Raw genomic sequence first — 18,710 nt, 5'->3', positions numbered from 1 at the left:
CACCAGCCTTGTCATTCACCAGCCAGAGGTACATCTTACACACACAGGTAAAATGATGCTCGCCCGCATCTAACCAAAAGGGAAGTGACTTGTGTGTCTTTCAATAGAATAGCAAGCGTGTGACCTTTCTTTTCAAGAGGGAGGATTTGATCCGGCACATGCCGAGGCTTTCAGAAGCTGCTACATTATCAGTTAATGCAACAAAAGGAACAGTTCAGAGTTTAAATTTGGCATAGGTAAACTGCAAGGCTGTTAGAAATGGTTATAGCAGAATAGCGAACGTTCAAGAAAGGAAAAGGAAAAGGAAGGAAGGAAGCAAAGCAGTGACTGTTCAAAGGACCACAAAAATCTTGTTATTCTAAGACCGGGGTGGGGGTGGGGGTGGATCAAATCAAGAACAAAGCCATGGCAGCCCTTTTATGAAGAAATAAATAAATAAGTCAGAGAGAGCCGTAAGTAGTCAAAGGACAAATGGCTTGCGTGTAGAAAGCACACGAGGGAGATGCAAAAATAGCAGCAGATCCTCGAGCTTTCAAAGAAGCTGACAATTTCCAGGAACATCACCGCATTCTGCCATGTTCTCAGGAGTGTCTACTTAAAATTTGACACTATTGTCCTGAGATTTAGCTTTGTCGTCTTCTCCTTCTCCTTCTTCTCCTCCTCCTCTTTATCTAGTAGTATGTTAAGTTCTACTTTATCAAATGCCTTACTGAAGTCCAAGTAAATAATTCTTTTTCTTCTTCTTCTTCTTCTTCTTCTTCTTCTTCTTCTTCTTCTTCTTCTTCTTCTTCTTCTTCTTCTTCTTCTTCTTCTTCTTCTTCTTCTTCTTCTTTCTTCTTCTTCCTCTTCCTCTTCCTCTCCTCCTCCTCCTCCTCCTCCTCCTCCTCCTCCTCCTCCTCCTCCTCCTCCTCCTCCTCCTCTTTATCTAGTAGTAGGTTATGGTCTATTTTATCAAATGCCTTACTGAAGTCCAAGTAAATAATAATTCCTCTTATCCTCCTCCTCCTCCTCCTCCTCCTCCTCCTCCTCCTCCTCCTCCTCCTCCTCCTCCTCCTCCTCCTTCAAGATAAAGAAATGTGTGAAGCTAGAGTGGACTTCAGAGCAACGCAGGACTCCTTTTTTCAATGGGGTGTTGTTTTCATCCACGGTCAGTAATCTTTCTTTGAAAGTAAACTCCAGTTAAAGGACACTCACACACGCAAGAAAATAAAATGAAATCAATAGCCATTCAACTTGAAAGGATACACACACACTACCCTTCTCTCACTACATGTCAGGAACAAGCAAGAAACACGGAGTTGCTTCGGAGAAGTGTCCTTTATTTTTCCTCACCTACAGCCAGAATCTTGCCTGACTAAAGTAATTACAGGCAGTCATTGACTTATAACCACAATTGGGACCAGATTCCTGGTGTGGCAACCCTGAAGATGCTCAAAGATGGCTCCAGGGTTGACAGGCTTGTACGTCATTGTGGTTGTAAGTCGAGGCACCACATGACCAGATCCCACTTTTTCAACCGATTTTTACAGCGGTTGTTAAGTGAATCTCATGGCCGTTAGATCCAAATCCACTCCCCAAATGGGTAATTTTTTTTTGCTATTAAACAACTGGTTGTAAGTCAAGGACTATCCATATTTGCATTACTAAAGATCTACTCTGGGGATCACTAGGGAGTTCACTTAACAGCCATCACAAAAAAAAGGGATGAATGAATCCTTTTTATCTTAAAGAAACAGACTCCTTGCAGCCACCATGTCAGATGGGATTGTTCTGCAAAGCAACAGCTCTGAAATTCCATTCAAGAAAGTTATTTCCTAACAAGCTATTTTATTAGGTTTTTGTTGGCTACTTTGCTGGAGTCAAGATAAGGCAGCTACACTGGGAATTTTGATGCAGACCTTCCATACAGTCGACAGGATTCCTGGGATCTAATTTGGAAAGGGTTTTTTTTTTTTTAATTTGATTTATATGCCGCCCTTCTCCGGAGACTCAGGGCGGCTTACAATGCGCTAAGCAATAGCCTTCATACTTTTGTATATTTTATACAAAGTCAGCTTATTGCCCCCACAAACTGGGTCCTCATTTCACCTACCTTAGAAAGGATGGAAGGCTGAGTCAACCTTGAGCCTTGGAGAGATTCGAACCAGCAGAAATTGCAGGCAGCTGTGTTAATAACAGGGTGCACTAAACCACTGTACTATCAAGGGTTACAATAGATTGTGATCTGTTGGTAGGATATTAAATGTTTTATGGAGGAAAACAATGTGTTCTATTTTTCTGCAGCTTTGAGTCATAAAAATTGCAGACATAAATACCAAAGAGTTCCTGGCTCACTTCTTGTTGAGATCTTCTGCAGAGAGTCTCACTTCAGTTGCTCTTCTCAAAGTATAATGTATAATGCATGCCAGCTAAGAATGCGCACTGAATTTGGCCAATTCCCATAGAATTATAAATATAGAATTGGAGGGGACCCTGGAGGTCTTCTAGACCCTTCCAGACAATTTGTTTTTAGGCCAAAGAATTTGAAAGAATATAATAAACTTTGTAAATAAAAATGGTGATAGTTTATAAAAATTACTAGGTGAGGTGAGTCAGTGGACAGCAAGGGAAGAGCTGAGGCTGGTGATGACCACGTCAACAGGGAAAAGTTCATTTCTTCAGATCTTCCCTGAACTGAACATCAATCCATGAAGACAAGGGACGTACAACTCACCCTCATACCGAGTTCAATGTTTTCTCCTCCGTAAACCTCCATGCCAGGATCAAGCAGGCCAATCTCTCCGAAGTACTCTCTATCCACCACAAACGAACACCCAATCATGGCTGGTGTCCTGTTGAATCAGAGTGGGAACCAGAAGGAGAAGGGGAAGGGGAAGGAGAAGGAGAAGGAGAAGAAGGAGAAGGGGAAGGGGAAAGGGAAGAGGAAGGAGAAGCAGAAGAGGAAGGAGAAGGAGCAGGAGAAGAAAAGGGAGAAGGAGAAGGAGAAGAAAAGGGAGAAGGGGAGGGGGAGGGGAAGGAGAAAGGGAAGAGGAAGGAGAAGGAGAAGAGGAAGGAGAAGGAGAAGAAAAGGGAGAAGGGGAAGAGGAAGGAGAAGAGGAAAGGGAAGAGGAAGGAGAAGGAGAAGAGGAAGGAGAAAGAGCAGGAAAAGAAAAGGGAGAAGAGGAAGAGGAGGAGGAAGAAGAAGGAGGAGGAGGAGAAGGAGGAGAAGAAGAAGAGCATTTTTAGTTAAAAAGACAAAGAGCGTATATCCTTCTCAAAAACATACGTCAGAAAGTCCAAATTTGACCTCCAAAGTTTTGAAAATGGGGGATGAAACCACGGTGGTCAATTTATGACTTGCAGATACAGGGCCAAGCAAATGTGTCAAGCTTCATAAAGAACCACTAACTCATCCCAGCTTTTAAATTCACCTGTCCTTGATCCATACCTCTAAGATCGTTGCAGCCTTAGAAGGCTATTACCTCCTATTTTCATGATGATTGAGTTTACTGTTTATTAGGCCCTGGCTGTAAAACCTCCGTTAATGGGATTTTAATCCTGCTTTCCCCCAAAAATACAATAAAGAGAAAGAAACCCTTCCCTACCAGGGGGGCATCAAACCGTCTAATCAATTTGTCTTTAATCAGAATAATAACAGCCATCATTACAGCTCTGCTATAGACAGCTGATAAATTGAATCAGCAAGACTCCTGCCAGGTTTATTGCGGTTCATAATGACTTCCTTTTCAGTATTATCCAGCCAAATTCTCAAATCCTTGATTTCACACTGTGGACCGCTCACAAAATAGCTTTCTGTCAAGAAGGCAGAGAGACAGATAGATAGTTGGAGGCATGACAGTGAGGGCTGAGATGATGGATATAACATGGCCTCTCCATGGTGGCTGGTCAGAATTAAGTAGCAAAAGGCATTTCCATTACATTTCTTGCATTGCACAATAGCTTGTCGATCAAAAAGTCGGCAGTTCAGTGGTTCGAATCCCTAGTGCCGCGTAACGGGGTGAGCTCCCGTGACTTGTCCCAGCTTCTGCCAACCGAGCAGTTCGAAAGCACGAAAAAATGCAAGTAGAAAAAATAGGGACCACCTTTGGTGGGAAGGTAGCACCCCACTCCCTTTAGCACTGATGATGTTGCCTAGTTGGGTCATGAAAGATCTACAAGAAAACTACCAAGCTCAAAGAGCACCAAGGACTCCATAGTCATTCTCCTCTTCCTCCTCCTCCTCCCCACAAACCTTCAAAAAAAAAAGGATTATTAGAGGAAGGGGGTATGGCATGAATGCCAGGCCCCATATCAATACAAAATTTAGGAAGTCAGTTGAACCTTTTAGTCCTGATACTCTTGGGATGCGGTGGCTCAGTGGCTAAGATGCTGAGCTTATTGATCGAAAGGTCGGCAGTTCAGCGGTTCGAATCCCTAGTGCCGCGTAACGGGGTGAGCTCCCGTGACTTGTCCCAGCTTCTGCCAACCGAGCAGTTCGAAAGCAGGTAAAAAATGCAAGTAGAAAAATAGCATTCTACTATTGCTATAGTAGCAATAGTAGAATGCTACTATTGGGTTCCGTGCGCCTTTGGCGTTGAGTCACGCCGGCCACATGACCACGGAGACGTCTTCGGACAGCGCTGGCTCTTCAGCTTTGAAATGGAGATGAGCACCGCCCCCTAGAGTCGAGAACGACTAGCACATATGTGCAAGGGGAACCTTTCCCTTTACCTTGCAATAGCCAACATTCAACACCAAGGCAAACTAGGAGAGCCAGTTTGTCTAGTGGTTAAAGCACCAGGCTACAAAACGAGAGACTGTGAGTTCAAGTCTTCCTTAAACCATGAAAGCCGGCTGGGTGACTTTGGGCCAGTCCCTCTTTTTCAGCCCAACCCACCTCACAGGGTTATTGTTGTGGGGAAAACAAGAGGAGGGAGGTGTATTGGATATGTTCACGATCTTGAGTTATTTAAGAGCTCTGGTGGCCCAGTGGTTGGAATGCAGTATTACAAGCGAATTCTGCTGACTGCCAGCAGTTCAGCAGTTTGATCCCGACCAGTTCAAGGTTGACTCAGCCTTTCATCCTTTCAAGGTCAGTAAAATGAGGACCCAGATTGTTGGGGGCAAGAGGCTGACTCTGTAAACTGCTCAGAGAGAACTGTAAAAGCATTGTGAAGCGGTATATAAGTCTAAGTGCTATTGCTACTGCCCTTCCTTCCTTCCTTCCTTCCTTCCTTCCTTCCTTCCTTCCTTCCTTCCTTCCTTCCTTCCTTCCTCCCTCCCTCCCTCCCTCCCTCCCTCCCTCCCTCCCTCCCTCCCTTCTTTCCAAAGTGTGCAGTGGTTAGAGTGCAGTATGGCAGGCTAACTTTGCCCACTGCCAGCCATTCGATCCTGACCTGCTCAAGGTTGACTCAACCTTCCATCTTTCTGAGGTCAGCAAAATGAGGACCCAGATTGTTGGGGGCAAGAGGCTGACTCTGTAAACTGCTCAGAGAGAACTGTAAAAGCATTGTGAAGCGGTATATAAGTCTAAGTGCTATTGCTATTGTCCTTCCTTCCTTCCTTCCTTCCTTCCTTCCTTCCTTCCTTCCTTCCTTCCTTCCTTCCTTCCATCCATCCATCCATCCATCCATCCATCCATGGTGCACAGTGGTTAGAATGCAGTTTTGCAGGCTAACTCTGCCCCACTGCCAGGAGTTTGATCCTGACCGGCTCAAGGTTGAATCAGCCTTCTATCCTTCCAAAGTGGGTAAAATGAGGACCCAGATTGTTGGGGGCAAGAGGCTGACTCTCAAAACCGCTTAGAGAGGGCTGTGAAGTGGTATAGAAGTCTAAGTGCCTTTGCTATTGCTATTATTTGTAAAAAATAAATAAATAAATAAAGCTGGGATATAAATAACAAATAAGTAATTAAAAAAAGCTGGGATGGGGCAGCTGGTCCAACTAAAATGCAAACAGGTATAAACAGATGCTAAGAGGTACCAGAAACATTCATATTCCCCAGGAGCTCAGATAAGAGGAAGGCCAGAAAAAAATCTTGGCTTCAAAGAAGTTAAAAAAAAAAAAAAATTCCCAGCCCTCCTTTCCAGCTGCAGATTTCCAAAGATTAAGGACACGCTCACAGGCTGGGTATTCCTCATGTCAGGCAGACTTCGACAGCAACAGCGACAGCTGCATTCTACCAGATTGAACCATCTTGGCAGACCAATATTGTCAATTTAAAGTGCCAAATCCTCCACAGGGTTTCTTCCATCCGTTGCGGTTTAAGCCTTCCCACTGGAAAAGTTGGAGGGGGAAGCCCAGGCCGCAGTAAAAAAAAAAAAAAAAAAAAGGGAAGAGGAAAAGAAATGGGTTGGTTTCCTAAATAACATAAAGGTAAGCAGACAGACAGACAGACAGACAGATCATAGAGGTGGATGGAGAGAATGGATGATGGATGGAGGGATGGAGAGAGAGATAATAAAAGACAGACAGAAAGACAGACAGACAGATAGAGAGAGAGAGAGAGAGAGAGAGATCATAGAGAGAGGGGGAGGGAGGGAGAGATGGAGAGAGATGATAAAATAGAAAGGTAGATAGAGAGGTAGAGAGGTATAGGTAGATAGGTAGAGAGAGAAATGGATGGATGGATGGATGGATGGAGAGAGAGAGATAGATGATAAATAGGTAGATAGGGAGAGAGAGAGGGATGGATGGATGGATGATGGATGGATGGATGATGATTAGTAGATAGATAGATAGATAGATAGATAGATAGATAGATAGATAGATGATAGATAGATAGATAGATAGATAGATAGATAGATAGATAGATAGACAGACAGAATGACAGATAGATGACAGACCAACCAACCAAACAAACAAACAAGCGAAGAAAGAAGCAAACAGGTTTTTCTGACACAAATTGTAAATGTTTCCTGAAGTACATCAAGGTTAAATCCTGCATGGTGGAGAAATGCACAATTTCTACATGTTTTATGTGCCTTGGGTGATCACACCTTCAGGTCTTCTTAGTTCTTCCGGACTCAGACAGTCTGGTTTTGACAAGCAGGACATGGGGCTGGATGGATCGTAGGAATTATCCATTCTGACTGATCTCATCTCTTTCCCTGCGCTAATTTAATCTGACATTCCGGCAGGGAGGAAACATCAGCCTTGCCATCTGTCTCTTTTACTATTCTGGCACAGGTATGGTTTGCATTTTCCCAGGTGACTTTACTGACAAGGAGAGGGAGGGAGGGAGGGAGGGAGAGGGAGACACAGACACAGACACACACACACACACACACACACAAAGAGGGAGACACACACGCACAGAGACAGACAGACAGACAGACAGACAGAGACAGGGACAAAGAGACAGAGACAGACAGAGAGAGACAGAGGCAGACAGAGAGACAGAGACAGACAGAGATAGAGACAGACAGAGAGACAGAGACAGACAGAGAGACAGAGACAGACAGAGACAGACAGAGAGAGACAGAGACAGAGAGAGACAGACAGAGACAGGGACAAAGAGACAGAGACAGACAGAGACAGAGGCAGACAGAGAGACAGAGACAGACAGAGATAGAGACAGAGAGAGAGACAGAGGCAGACAGAGAGACAGAGACAGACAGAGATAGAGACAGACAGAAAGACAGAGACAGAGAGAGAGAGAGACAGAGACAGACAGAGAGAGAGAGAGGCAGAAAGAGACAGACAGAGACAGAGAGACAGAGAGATACAGAAAGAGAGAGAGAGAGAGAGAGAGAGACAGAGAGAGACAGACAGAAAAACAGATAGACAGAGAGAGACAAAGAGACAGAGAAAGAAGAAAAAGAAACATGGATCTCAATCAGAATGAAAAGAATGCGAGCCCACCTGCTCGACCTGAAGTGGGGGACTTAGGGATGGGGAAGAAAGAAGATGCTCTTCACAGCAAACCTATGTTGATAAATCGACACCCCCCCAAACACAATTAACATGGAAGGCTGGCAGATAGCTCTCTGACAGAGTTCCGTTTGCTGGTGCCATCGCATATTAAACAATGGCCGAGGAAAGCTGCTTGATATGAGAAGATAAACATCTCTGGCTTAACATCAGTCATTTATCCCAAAGGTGTTTTTTTCCTTTTTTTTCTAGGAGGCAAATGGACTTTCTCGTTGTTGTTTTTTTCTTTGAATAGTGCTAATGGTTCCTGCAGTCTGCAATTTTTCTCTCTGGAAATCCATTCCTACTCCCACACCGTTCAAAGGGAGTTCATCTCAAATGGTATAGCTAAAGGTCTGTAGAGATTCTCAGTCCTCCAGGTCCTGGTTGTCCCAAAGGGGCTTTTTTTCAAGAGGCAACTGGACTTCCTTGTTTTTTCTTTTGAAGACGTTTTGCTTCTCATCCAAGAAGCTTCTCCAGCTCTGACTTGGATGGTGGGAGAAGGAAGGACTTTTACTCCTTGCAGATAGCTGGTCATTTTAGAGGGTCGTTGAGGCCACTTGGAGGTTGATCTGTGTCCTCAGGGTCACCTGAGTGGTGCTCCTGGTTCCTGTAGTCTGCAATTTCCCCCCCCTCTGGAAATCCATTCCTACTCCCACACCACTCAAAGGATATTCATCCCAAATTGTATAGCTAAAAGTCTGTAGAGATTCTCAGTCCTCCAGGTCATGGTTGTCCCAAAGGTGTTTTTCAGGAGGCAACTGGACTTCCTTGGTTTTTCTTTGAAGACATTTCGCTTCTCATCCAAGAAGCTGAAGTGATGAGAAGCGAAACGTCTTCAAAAGAAAAAACAAGTAAGTCCAGTTGCCTTCTGGAAAAAGGGTATCTTTGGGACAGTCATGACCTAGAGGACTGACAATCTCTACAAACATCAGTCATTCAGTGCCCAAAGTTACAACAGCACTGAATAAAAGTGACTTATGATCGATCGATCGAGTCGATTTCCTGCATGAACAATCGTGCAGTTCTACGGTAATTATAGATTAGGGAGCCAAATATTCTTCTCCTTGAGATGTAGACTTTGGATGCACATTCCATACTTTATAGAGGACATTGTCTGCCACCACTGGAGGCATCTAGAAACCTGAGTCTACCCATGAGGTCATAGGGAGGGGAGGAAGACTGATTAGTTGGCTTCTGGTTTTTCTCTCCTGGGCCATTCACTGTTGGAAGTGGTTGCTGCTTTTGATCTTTTGCTTCAACGACCTCCATGAAGTGGAGAAAAGGGAGATGCTGGACAGTGGCAATAAAAGATTTTAGAGATGGGCACATGCTTTGGAAGCAACTGTTGATGTTTTCCACATCCTCCTTTTTGCCACAGAGTCTACTGTAGACATAGAGAAAACAGGAAGGATATGTATTTCCAGAATAATAGAGTTGGAACAGAACGACCTTGGAGGCCTTCTAGTCCAAACCCCTGCTTAGGCAGGAAACCCTACACTACTTCAGACAAATGGTTATCCAACATCTTCTTAGAAACGTCCAGTGTTGGAGCCATTCACAACTTCTGGAGGCAAGTCGTTCCACTGATTAATTGTTCTCACTGTCAGGAAATTCCTCCTTAGTTCTAAGTTGCTTCTCTCCTTGATTAGCTTCCATCCATTGCTTCTTGTCCTGCCCTCAGGTGCTTTGGAGAATAGCTTGACTCCCTCTTCTTTGTGGCAGCCCCTGAAATATTGGAACTCTGCTATCATGTCCCCCCTAGTCCTTCTTTTCATCAAACTAGACATACCCAGTTCCTGCAACCGTTCTTCATATGTTTTAGCCTTTCTTATAGGAATGAAGAAATTGATCAGTTTCCATGGGATTAGCTCCCCATCATCACATCCCACCGCCAGTGTGATTTGTCCCATTTCCACACATATCTGATTTTTTTTTTTTTAAAAAAAAGCAAGAACATTTGCACGCATTCTCTCTGAGGTCTATAGCAGGGGGCACATCCTTTTTAATGTACATCATTTTCCGTGTGTCAGAAGATTCAGAAGCCAGTTGGTGGCTCGCTGCTTTCTGACTGAGCCCATTGACTGGGGAAATGCAAATCGACTTAGCTCGGCCCGAACATAGGAACCAAAAACACAATTCTCCCCTCTTTACAGGGGTGGGGCTGCTGGGGGTTCGCAGGGGTTCAGGAGAATCTCTAGCTAAGATTCTGTACAGTTCGGAGAACCCCCAAATCCCACTCCTAGCTGGCCCCGCTCACCCCACCCCAACCCTCCCAGGAGTCCCCACGTGGCCTGTTTTGAATGCAGGTAAGTGCAGGGCGCACACGGAAGCTCAGGGAGGGCAAAAAATGGGCCTACTGGAAGTTCAGGAAGGCCAGAAATGGACCTATTTCTGGCCTCCAGATGGCCTCCGGAACCTGGGGAGGCTGTTTTCGCCCTCCCGGAGGCTCAAGAAAAGCCTCCGGTGCCAGGGGAGGGCAAAAACACCCCCCACCCCCTGCCGTGGTGCAGGAGGCTGACTAGGCCACGCCCACCATGGCCACGCCCACCCAGCAACCGGGTAGAGAACCCCTTGCTGAAATTTTTGAAGCCTACCCCTGCCCCAAGGGGTGGAAAGACAAAGGACGCACTGTGTGTCACCCAACACCCTGACGCAAACAACGGGACTTCTCTACTCTGAAGGATGGAGAGAGGCATCTCGACGGAAAGTAGCACAGCCCCCCACCCACCCCACAACACTGCCCAACTTCTCACCGCACCCCCGCACCCCCAATTGCTGGCATCGGTACCAAAAAGAGAGAGAATGCAAATGAGGACCACGAAATAACAGCCTGCGAGCTTTGAAAAGGGGGGAAAGAGGTAGGGCAGGTGAAGGTTTATCAAGGAACATTAAGATTTCCTGAGCTATTCCTTGCCTACATACCGAGGCTCAACAAAGAGTCAGGAGGGTAGCTGATAAGGCCCGAGGCCTGCTCGTTGGTAAATAAAGTTCACCAAATGCCAGTTTGTGTCCCTCTGTTCGGCAGAGATAAGAGGAAAGTGAGAACTAAGGGTATATTTGCATCCTTTAGGAAGATTTGCCAGGTTGAAGGGGTGGTGGAGGAAGCTGGCGGCTTTGAGAACGCGAACCCCCCCCCCCAAAACCCAGGCCTGTTATGGATGGAATACCTGCCCTGGATAGAGGAGTAGAGAACACTGGAGGAGATTATCAAGGGATCTAAATGGACTTTTGGCTTCATTTCCACACACACACATACACACAGAGACATATACACACACCTCGCTGCAAACAATGCTTTCCAAAATCTAGGATAAGTCATCTTCGTATCCCTTAACAGCGATAAAGCCACAGGACAGGGGAGGGAAAAATTAAGAGTCGAGAGGAGGCAGAGTGTTACAACAGGGGCTCTTCCTGCATCTATTACTCTAGGAGTGGCCTCTAGGAGACAACGCGATGGATGGAAACACATCAAGGAGAGATCCAACCTAGAACTAAGGAGGAATTTCCTGACAGGTCGAGCACTTGATCAGTGGAACGGGTTGCCTCCAGAAGCTGTGAGGGCTCCATCACTGGAGGTTTTTAAGAAGAGACTGGACAACCATTGGTCTGAAATAGTCTAGGGTCTCCTGCTTGAGCAGGGGGTTGGACTAGAAGACCTCCAAGGTCCCTTCCAATATTCTATTATTTTGGGATTCTGTGATTATGTTATGAAAGCACATGTTATCAAAGCAAATGCATGGAAAAATAATCAGTGCCCTATGAGATTGATTTCCCTACTCTCTAGTTTTGAGGGTCATGGCTGGCCTTCCTAGAATTTTCCATGCCCCATCACTAAATGGGAATGGTAAAAAGAAGAGAAAAATCAGCAGTGGAGCTGTCTAACATTTGGAAGAAGAGAATGAGATAATTTCTAGGGCAGGGGTCTCCAAACGTGGCAACTTTGAAGACTTGTGGACTTCAACTCCCAGAATTCCCCAGCCAGTAGTCTTAACATTTGCCAAGTTTGCTCTAAGAGGTGGCCTAAAATAGGCTTCATACATTTATGGTAAACAAAGCAAAACTCCCAAAACTCCAGTTCTTGAATAATAATAATAAAGGGGAAAAGATGGATAACCCAAGACATATCCATGTGAATTAGCCCCACCCATATGGCATCATCTCCCCACCCAATGCTGGCTTTCTCCATCTTCCAAATGGGAAAAGCTTCCATGGGTAATCAAAGGTCAAGCTAAGAATGATGGCAGAACTCAACTGGATCACTTGGTTTAAGGCCAACCAAAAGCCAAGCTCAGAATGATGGCTGAACCCAACAGCCACTTAATTTATGGCCAACCAATAGTTAAGCTCAGAATGATGGTTGAACCCAACAGGGTCATTTGGTTTAAGACCAAGTGACAGTCAAGCTCAGAAAGACGGATGACCCTGAGGGCCACTTCATTTTCATGACCCACCAATCATCATCTCTCACAGACACCTGTTTTGAGAATCACCCAGAAATGGCCACCAAACTATCCTTTTTTGCAGGGAATCACCTGATAGGTGCAGACTCATCTCCTCTGTCCAGCCAGTCCTGTGGTGGGATGATGTACATGCACCAAAGACCCCAATTGTAGCCGTGGGCAGCATTGGCATACTGTTGCACTTCGAAAGTATTGTACTTGATGTTGTCTATAGCAGGTAAAACAATCCGTTTGCGGTCCTCTTTAATCCGGGTCAGGGCTGGCTCCACCCTATAAAACAATTGAGATGGGTTATTTATTCATTTGGACAATAATTAGTGAGTTTTGAGGCTACCTGTTGTGGCCCACCAGTGGCCAGCAGAGCTGGCTGCAGAGTCGGACAGTGAGAAGGTTGGGGAGGAACGTGGGCCAGTCCTGGAATCTGGGGAAGGCTCAGACAAGGGCTCTGCGTCGGAGGCAGAGAGGGGGCCAGGGCCATCTGGGAGTTATGTGCTGCCTCTGGAGCCTCTGGAATCTGACATCAGTGAGGCAGAAGAACAGTGTGAGCCTGTTCCCAGTGTGCGCATGCGCAGAGCTGCCAGAAGGCAAGAACAATTAAGGGGGAAAAAAGGGCGACTCAGGAGTAAGGCTTGGAGTTGATTGGCCCCTCCCATAAGACATAAAAGAGAAGCAAACGGACGTTGAGCCTTTGCAGGAAGCAATTAGTTCATATATTTGGTTCAAGCTCTGAGAAGTCCTGTTTGACTCTGTGCTACGTTTGGCCTTGCAAAACTAATTCGCAATTAGGTCTCTGGCAGCGTTTCAAGGGAGATAAAGGTGGGTGCTTATCAACATGACCCTGAACGACTGTGTCAACTCGAGCAGACCTCTGCTGGAATCTTCACAGACTGTTTGTGAATCAGTACGGGCTGTGAATGACCATAATTCACAGCCACCTTAATAAAAGAGGTTTTTTTGGGACTAAGATTGTGCTGTAATCTTTCTCAGGAAGCCTAGGTCAGAACACTTCCCAGCTCTAAAGGACTCTTCATGGCTTAGAGTGGCTTTATTTTATTTAAAAATAAATAAATTAAGAGATGGATCATAGGTCTCCAGAAGGCAACGTCTATATAACAATCAAAACACCGTACAAGGACCAACCTATCAGCCTGCTGAAGGTCTGGGAGAAGAGCCAAGTTTTCTTAATAGCTCCATTTTATCGTTAGGTATTTATGAAAGAAATCTATTATATATAGTGAGAGAGCCAGGTATAGGTTATGCAACAGGGACAGATAACCAAACTGAACTATCATAACATTAATTTGTTCCAAGAAGCTCGTGAGATATCTTCTAAATTTGGAGTTATTTTCCACTCAAAACTCACATTTATATATTGAACATTCACTGGGAAGCACTTGATTGATACATTCAAGCCATGGGGAAAAAAAAAAAAGGTTTGGATGAAATGAAAACAGCCAAGATTTTAATGACTTTTTAAAAAACATTTTCAGGGGATGGAGGCAGATAGATCTCTGGGGGTATGTGGTTCCAGAAGACAAGCACAGTGATAGAGGAAGGTGTTGAAGATGACACTACAGGTAATTCTCATTCGGTGACTTTCTCTTCTAATGACTTGAAATTGAAGCTCCTGTTTCATCCCTTAACTCCCCAGAAGCCCACTCAGGCAGACAGACCTCGCTTTTGAAATGAAGTCCTCAAGCCATTAGAAGTTATGCATCTCTGGAGTTTGAGAATGAGAGAGAGAGTAAAGTTTTCTTTTGATGTTCTCCACCAATCCACGTTCTACAATTCAAACCGGATGGGAATTATGGAGATCTCCTGTCTTCTGTATTACTATTATTGTTCTCATACTTCCTATTACCTATCTCCTTTTCTACCTATGACTAACCTTGTTGCTTGTATCTTTACGATTTATATCGTTTTATTTGGTTTCCTAGTATGATTTTGATTGCTTACTTAGTATCCTATGACTATCAATGTGTTGTATCTTATGATTCACGATGAATGTATTTATGATGACTGTGATCATGATTTATCACCTATATCTTTTATGTACACTGAGAGCTTATGCACCGAAGACAAATTCCTGGTGTGTCCAATCACATTTGGACAAGAAAGAATTCTATTCTATTCTATTCTATTCTATTCTATTCTATTCTATTCTATTCTATTCTATTCTATTCTACTCTACTCTACTCTACTCTACTCTACTCTACTCTATTCCACTCCACTCCACTCCACTCCTGTATTCTATTCTATTCTATTCTATTCTATTCTATTCTATTCTATTCCACTCCACTCCACTCCACTCCACTCCACTCCTCTATTCTATTCTATTCTATTCTATTCTATTCTATTCTATTCTATTCTATTCTATTCTATTCTATTCTATTCTATTCTACTCTACTCCACTCCACTCCACTCCACTCCTCTATTCTATTCTATTCTATTCTATTCTATTCTATTCTATTCTATTCTATTCTACTCTACTCTACTCTACTCTATTCCACTCCACTCCACTCCACTCCTGTATTCTATTCTATTCTATTCTATTTTATTCTATTCTATTCTATTCTATTCTATTCTATTCCACTCCACTCCACTCCACTCCACTCCACTCTTCTATTCTATTCTATTCTATTCTATTCTATTCTATTCTATTCTATTCTATTCTATTCTATTCTATTCTATTCTACTCTACTCTACTCTATTCCACTCCACTCCACTCCACTCCTGTATTCTATTCTATTCTATTCTATTCTATTCTATTCTATTCTATTCTATTCTATTCAATTCTATTCTATTCCACTCCACTCCACTCCACTCCACTCCACTCCACTCCACTCCTCTATTCTATTCTATTCTATTCTATTCTATTCTATTCTATTCTATTCTATTCTATTCTATTCTATTCCATTCCACTCCACTCCACTCCACTCCACTCCACTCCACTCCACTCCACTCCTCTATTCTATTCTATTCTATTCTATTCTATTCTATTCTATTCTATTCTATTCTATTCTATTCTACTCTACTCTACTCTACTCTACTCTATTCCACTCCACTCCACTCCACTCCTGTATTCTATTCTATTCTATTCTATTCTATTCTATTCTATTCTATTCTATTCTATTCTATTCCACTCCACTCCACTCCACTCCACTCCACTCCTCTATTCTATTCTATTCTATTCTATTCTATTCTATTCTATTCTATTCTATTCTATTCTATTCTACTCTACTCTACTCTACTCTATTCCACTCCACTCCACTCCACTCCTGTATTCTATTCTATTCTATTCTATTCTATTCTATTCTATTCTATTCTATTCTATTCTATTCTATTCTATTCTATTCTATTCTATTCTATTCCATTCCACTCCACTCCACTCCACTCCACTCCACTCCACTCCACTCCACTCCTCTATTCTATTCTATTCTATTCTATTCTATTCTATTCTATTCTATTCTATTCTATTCTATTCTATTCTATTCTACTATTCTATTCTATTCTTCTATTCCACTCCACTCCACTCCACTCCACTCCACTCCACTCCACTCCTCCATTCCATTCCATTCCATTCCATTCCACTATTCTATTCTATTCTATTCTATTCTATTCTATTCTATTCTATTCTATTCTATTCTATCCTATCCCATCCCATCCCATCCCATCCCATCCCATCCCATCCCATCCCATCCCATCCCAACTCTATCAACTCTCCTCTCTTAGTTCTACCCACAATGAACATGTCTTCCCCTGTGCTCCGTGCAATGCGTCTAGGAACAGACCCCATACCCAAATACACAATCATCCCTGATTCCCATTTTGACTAGACTATCAGGTCCCTGAATCCTAAAGCAATTGATGCCGGGGGTGAAAAAGGAGCTCTTCGCTTCTGCAGTTCTTGTGATACTTGGGTGCAGTGAGGAGAGAAGTCACCTTGGGCTCCGTAATTACCAAGTGACAGCTCCCTGAAGGAAGAAGCCACAGGCAGTTGTCAAAGTTGCCGTAGGAAGAAGTCGAATGCTTTACATCATCATTGCAGAAATACAGTTCGGAGTCTTGCAGCGAAGGGGATCAGTGGGCAGGCATAGCAACTGTGATGGACATCTACCCTGACCAGTTCAGCTGATTTGCATGGAACCGAGGTGCCACAGATACGGTCTCGCAGGAATGAGGGGTTTTGATCTCCGAACTCTGTGGCCTTCATGGAAGCTGGATGCTTAGCCTTTTCTCCTAACAAAGATACCCAACTTTCAGCCAATTATCCAATTAAACAATGACGGACAATTTTTCTCCTTGGAAACCACCTCCTGCTCCCACTTCTCCTCCCCCTTCTCCTCCAAGGATGGGAGGGGAATGCTTTCCCATGGATTTCCCTGAAATTTATGTCAACATCCTTCCTTCCTTTCCTTCCTTCCTTTCTCCCTCCCTCCCTCCTCCCTTTTTCCTTCCTTCCTTTCTTCTCTCTCTCTTTTTCCTTCCTTCCCTATCTTCCTTCCTTCTTCCCTCTCCCTCCCATTTCTTTCTCCTTCCTTCCTTCCTCCTCCTCTCTTTTTCCTTTCTTCCTTTCTTCTCTCTCTCTCTTTCCTTCCCTTCCTTCCTTCTTCCCCCTCCCTCCCATTACTTTCTCCTTCCTTCCTTCTCCCCTCTTTTTCCTTCCTTCCTTCCTTTCTTCTCTGTCTTTCTCCTTCCTTCCTCCCCCCTCTTTTTCCTTCCTTCATTTTCCTCTCTCTCTCTCGTTCCTTCCCTTCCTTCCTTCTTCCCTGTCCCTCCCATTACTTTTTCCTTCCTTCCTTCCTTCCTTCCTTCCTTCCTTCCTTCCTTCCTTCCTTCCTTCCTTCCTCCTCCCCTCTCTTTTTCCTTCCTTCCTTCTCTCTCTTCTTTCCTTTCCTTCCTTCTTCCCTCTCCCTCCTATTTCTTTCTCTCTCTCTTCCTTCCTCCTCCCCTCTTTTTCCTTCCTTCCTTTTTTCTATCTCTCTCTCTTCCCTTCCTTCCCTCTTCCCTCTCCCTCCCATTTCTTTCTCCTTCCTTCCCTCCTTCCTTCTTTCCTTCATTCATTCCATTTCAGCAGCGTGATTTGGGAAGATTTGGAGATGGTAATACAAAACTTGGCTTGGGGACACATTCAAGTTGGACCTCTTTTATCCATGCTCTAGCAATTGCTCAGTAACGTGTTGGGGGAACATGAGGTTGTTATTTTGGGATGGATATATACTGCTCAAAAAAATAAAGGATACACAAGCAGAAGACATCCGAGATCTGAATGAATGAATTAGCCTTATTAAATACTTTGTTCTTTACATACAGTAGTTTTGTGTTCCCTTTAGTTGTTTGAACATTGTATAAACTACTGTATGTAAAGAACAAAGTATTTATAAGGCTATTTCATTCATTCAGATCTCGGATGTCTTCTGCTTGTGTTCCCTTTATTTTTTTTGAGCAGTGTATATCTCTGAACCCTTTCATTGAAATGTTTCTGACTGCAAAGGGAAGCTGGGTTTAGTATCAGCCAACACCCACGGTCAAGTTCAGCTCAATTTTTCATTTCAATATCAAGCCCTTCCTGCAGTGAATGGCCATGCAGATGTTGCCTGTTGAGACAATAAAGATTAAAAAAAAAAAAAGACCCAATCCTCCATTGGAAGATAAATCTTGGATGCCTGGCAGATCTGTCATCCTGGATATCGCTGAGCCATTCCCTTCCTCTCTCTCATTATAAGCGTAGCCCTCTAAGGCCAGAAACAGTGTCCTTCTCTTCACATGCTTTACATAGCTCCATAGCAACACCATAAATATTCCCCTTCTGTTTATGCAGTTTCCAATAATAAAAAAAATAAAAGGCATCTGGTTCACTAGAAGGAGAAAAGGAATCTCTGCTCTGTATGGGTAGTCCTCGACTTACAACAGTTTGTTTAGTGACCATTCAAAGTTACAACGGCCTTGGAAACAGAGACTTATGACCGCTTTTCAAGCTTACAACTGTTGCAGCATCCCCATGAAATAGAATAGAGTAGAGTAGAGTAGAGTAGAGTAGAGTAGAGTAGAGTAGAGTAGAGAAGAGTAGAGTAGAGTAGAGTAGAAGAGAGGAGATGAGAGGAGAGAGAATGGAATAGAGTAGAGTAGAGTAGAGTAGAGTAGAGTAGAAGAGAAGCGAAGCGAAGAGAAGAGAAGCGAAGAGAAGCGAAGAGAAGAGAAGAGAAGAGAAGAGAAGAAAAGAGAAGAGAAGAGAAGAGAGAATGGAACAGAGTAGAGTAGAAGAGTAGAGAAGAAGAGAAGAGAAGATGGAGTAGAGTAGAGTAGAGTAGAGTAGAGTAGAGTAGAGTAGAGTAGAGTAGAGTAGAATAGAATAGA

General features: G+C 43.8%; 1 protein-coding gene across 4 annotated transcripts in view; it reads right to left on the bottom strand.

Annotated features, from left to right (window-relative positions):
• The window catches only part of GALNT9 (polypeptide N-acetylgalactosaminyltransferase 9), a 351,950-nt gene that overhangs the window by 41,974 nt on the left and 291,266 nt on the right, over positions 1–18,710 (bottom strand). For all 4 annotated transcript variants that reach the window (XM_087880276.1, XM_060683834.2, XM_087880275.1 and 1 more), the window contains 2 exons: positions 12,426–12,623; positions 2,714–2,831 (listed from right to left, as the gene is read on the bottom strand). In XM_087880276.1, the coding sequence (XP_087736402.1) occupies positions 2,714–2,831; positions 12,426–12,623 (316 nt within the window). The remainder of the gene's footprint in view (positions 1–2,713; positions 2,832–12,425; positions 12,624–18,710) is intronic.

Source organism: Pantherophis guttatus, chromosome 17 (genome assembly GCF_059756535.1).
Source record: "Pantherophis guttatus breed Tessera chromosome 17, ASM5975653v1, whole genome shotgun sequence".
Lineage (NCBI taxonomy): Eukaryota > Metazoa > Chordata > Lepidosauria > Squamata > Colubridae > Pantherophis > Pantherophis guttatus.
Note: the sequence above shows the minus strand (reverse complement) of the source record. Positions and strands in the feature narration are given on the sequence as shown.